The sequence below is a fragment of the Eptatretus burgeri genome, chromosome 12 (assembly GCF_056783735.1).
Source record: "Eptatretus burgeri isolate ZD-2024b chromosome 12, Ebu_testis_v1, whole genome shotgun sequence".
Lineage (NCBI taxonomy): Eukaryota > Metazoa > Chordata > Myxini > Myxiniformes > Myxinidae > Eptatretus > Eptatretus burgeri.
In genome coordinates, this window is record NC_140972.1 from 89,474,134 (window position 1) to 89,478,143 (window position 4,010).

The following is a 4,010-nucleotide window of genomic DNA, read 5'->3' on the forward strand; positions in this document are numbered from 1 at the left end:
GTTTGTTTGTTTGTCTGCCTGTCTGTCTGTCTGTCTGTCTGTCCTGTGTTTGTTTGTTTGTTTGTTTGTTTGTCTGCCTGTCTGTCTGTCTGTCTGTCTGTCCTGTGTTTGTTTGTTTGTTTGTTTGCCTGCCTGTCTGTCTGTCTGTCTGTCCTGTGTTTGTTTGTTTGTTTGCTTGTTTGTCTGCCTGGCTGTCTGTCTGCCTGTCCTGTGCTTGTTTGTTTGCATGTCTGTCTGTCTGTCTGTCTTTCCTGTGTTTGTTTGTTTGTTTGTTTGTCTGCCTGTCTGTCTGTCTGTCTGTCCTGTGTTTGTTTGTTTGTTTGTTTGTCTGCCTGTCTGTCTGTCTGTCTGTCCTGTGTTTGTTTGTTTGTTTGTTTGTCTGCCTGTCTGTCTGCCTGTCTGTCCTGTGTTTGTTTGTTTGTTTGCCTGTCTGTCTGCCTGTCTGTCCTGTGTTTGTTTGTTTGTTTGTTTGTTTGTCTGCCTGTCTGTCTGCCTGTCTGTCCTGTGTTTGTTTGTTTGTCTGCCTGTCTGTCCTGTGTGTGTTTGTTTGTTTGCCTGTCTGTCTGCCTGTCTGTCCTGTGTGTGTTTGTTTGTCTGCCTGTCTGTCCTGTGTTTGTTTGTTTGTCTGCCTGTCTGTCCTGTGTTTGTTTGTTTGTCTGCCTGTCTGTCCTGTGTTTGTTTGTTTGTCTGCCTGTCTGTCCTGTGTTTGTTTGTTTGTTTGTCTGCCTGTCTGTCCTGTGTTTGTTTGTTTGTCTGCCTGTCTGTCCTGTGTTTGTTTGTTTGTCTGCCTGTCTGTCCTGTGTTTGTTTGTTTGTCTGCCTGTCTGTCCTGTGTTTGTTTGTTTGTCTGCCTGTCTGTCCTGTGTTTGTTTGTTTGTCTGCCTGTCTGTCCTGTGTTTGTTTGTTTGTCTGCCTGTCTGTCTGTCTGTCTGCCTGTCTGTCCTGTGTTTGTTTGTTTGTCTGCCTGTCTGTCCTGTGTGTGTTTGTTTGTCTGCCTGTCTGTCCTGTGTTTGTTTGTTTGTCTGCCTGTCTGTCCTGTGTTTGTTTGTCTGCCTGTCTGTCCTGTGTTTGTTTGTTTGTCTGCCTGTCTGTCCTGTGTTTGTTTGTTTGTCTGCATGTCTGTCCTGTGTTTGTTTGTCTGCATGTCTGTCCTGTGTTTGTTTGTTTGTCTGCATGTCTGTCCTGTGTTTGTTTGTTTGTCTGCATGTCTGTCCTGTGTTTGTTTGTTTGTCTGCATGTCTGTCCTGTGTTTGTTTGTTGACACAGAACTTTGGTGTTTTTCTCCACAACCGCTTGTCGGATTGAAACAAAATTTTCACCATAGGAGCAACTTCTCATTTGGAGTATTTTATTGATAATTATGACATCGTAGGTCACGTACTGTGGCAGCCATGTTGGAAAAACTGAAAAACTTTGGACCTCTATCTCTGAAACTGCATGAAGGGGAAAAAATTGAAACATGGCCCATGGCAAGTACTTATGGGGAAGAAGTATGATCATATTTATGATGTCATAGGTGCCTTTGTTGTGACGTCATAATTGCATATATTGAACGCTACATCTGCTCAGTTTGAAAATTTTTGAGGGTCATCTAGGGATAAAACAGTCGACAGTAAACAATTTGATGATGTCATTAGTCACATGATTTGGCAGCCATATTGTTTTTGTTATTTTTTTTTACTTCAAAAATCTTCCTCTGAAGTGGCTCAACAGATTGAGGCGAAGCTTTACATGTATGACCTATCCATGAGGAAAAGGTTCACAAATCTGATGTCATCAGTCACATGGTTTGGCAGCCATATTGGATTTATCCTAAAACCTATAAAAAAAAATCTTCTTCTCCAGAACGGCTGGACAGATCAAGGGGAAACTTCACACAAATGTTCCCCAAGCCTTAGAGACAACAGGGTATCAATTATAAGGGATAACAGGGTATCATATCAATTATTCATGAATAATTGACAAGCCAAGTGGTCTGGCAGCCGTATTGGATTTGAATCATATTGGAAAATATTAAATAATGATTTCTCTGGAACCGTGTAATCAATCGATGTGAAATTTCACAATTGTGATCTAGTAGTGATGGGTAATGTTTTAAATTCCAACCAGATCGGACACATGGTCGAGCAGCCAGGATTATTTCATTTACTTTGTCTGGGTTCCTTTTTTTGTTTATTTTTTTATTTTTATTTTGAAGGCTCACTTGGCTGTGCCTGGATTTGTTTGAGCAGTGATCTTCACTAGTTTTTAGAGGGGGGGCTACTTTTGCCGAAAAGACATCAGTGTGAGAGCCGCCACACCGCCTGTAGGACTTCATAATGGCTGCTATTCGACTCCACCTTCACATACTCCTCTTTGTTGTGGTTAACTGGGCTGCAAGCAGAATTGTTTGAATACTGCAACCATATCCTGAGTAGTTATGTTACTTTTATGATTAATGTTTGAACACTCATTTGAAACCACTGGGTCAATTTGATAGTATTTATGGTGGATTAAGATGGGGTGTTTTCCCATTTGTGTGTTATCGGCCGCAAGTCTGGCGCCGCACTTTAGGACACCAGGGGCCGCCAGTGGCTCGCGAGCCGTGCAATGAAGAACAGGGGTGTTGAGGGTAGAGAAGTAGCAGCTGAAATGTAAATCCTATCCAGGTTCCTTTTGATTACTTCATCTTTGCTTTTTGCTTGTTTGGATTCCTTTTGATTATTCCAATGCAGGACTATACCGATTTGGTCTTCTATTTTATTTGAATTGAATTTATTTTAATCCCATTCTAAATTCATTTAAATAATAATAAACGTCATGGGTCAGGGTCAGGTGTCCAATCAAAGCGGGATGTCTTGGTACCCGGTCATCACTGCCAGCAGTTATAAAGTGGCAGTTCTAGTTATGTCTCTAATTAGTTACATAACACACCAGTACACAAACACCAAACAAAATACGTCTTGGCGAGGGTTTGCAAACTCTGATTGCTCTTTTTCTTCTTTTAGCATTATGCAGGCAGTGATGGACCATTCCATCCCATACATGCATACAAGAGAGGCCTTCCAGCAAAAGATTGCTACTTTCCAGGTATGATGAACAAAGAGCAATGTCAGTGATGCACCATCAAAATAAAAACTAAAAACATCAAAATAAAAGAAAGACAGAGAAACATGTGGCAGAGTAGAGATTCCCCTGCAGTGAACATTCCTGTTGTGGCAGGCACATGTTATCATAGACTTGAAACTTGCAAGCACTTCTTTTGGCCAAAACCTGTTCCTGATTCTTCACCAGCATTGTGGATGTATAGGTGTCAGATCATATAACTATGAAGAAACGGGGTCCATATACACTGATGAGCCAAAACATTATGACCACCTGCCTAATATGCTATTAGTCCTCCGTGCGTCACCAAAATAGCGCCGACTTGCCGAGGCATGGACTCCACAACACCCCTGAAGGTGTCCTGTGGTATCTGGCACCAAAATATTAGCAGCAGATCCTTCAAGTCCTAAGTCGCGAGGTGGATCGGATTTGTCGGTCCAGCACATCCCACAGATGCTCAATCGGATTGAGATCTGGAGAATGTGGAGGCCAGCGCAACACCTTGAACACTTCATCATGTTCCTCAAACCATTGCCAAACAATGTGTGCAGTGTGGCACGGTGCATTATCCTGCTGAAAGAGGCCACTGCCATCAGGGAATACCATTGCCATGAAGGGGTGGACCTGGTCTGCAACGATGTTCAGGGAGGTGACACGTGTCAAATTGATGTCCACATGACTGACCGGACCCAGGGTTTCTCAGCAGAACATTGCCCAGAGCATCAGACTCCATCCACCGGCTTGTCGGACTCCATCCACCGGCTTGTCGGCTTCCCACAGTGCATCCTGGTGCCATCACTTCCCCAGGTAAACGGCAAGCACATCGACAGGGCCATCCATGTGATCTAAAAGAAAACGGGACTCATCGGACCAGGCGAACTTCTTCCACTGCTCCAAGGTCCAGTTCCGATGCTCGTGTGCCCATTG

At 43.4% G+C, this 4,010-nt stretch overlaps 1 protein-coding gene across 1 annotated transcript in view; it reads left to right on the top strand.

Moving 5' to 3' along the window:
* The window catches only part of IVD (isovaleryl-CoA dehydrogenase), a 25,160-nt gene extending 22,067 nt beyond the window's left edge, over positions 1 to 3,093 (top strand). The window contains exon 5 of the mRNA XM_085848798.1: positions 2,987 to 3,093. Coding sequence (XP_085704924.1) covers positions 2,987 to 3,074 — 88 coding nt within the window. The 3' untranslated portion in view covers positions 3,075 to 3,093. The remainder of the gene's footprint in view (positions 1 to 2,986) is intronic.
* Positions 3,094 to 4,010: the final 917 nt, after the last annotated feature.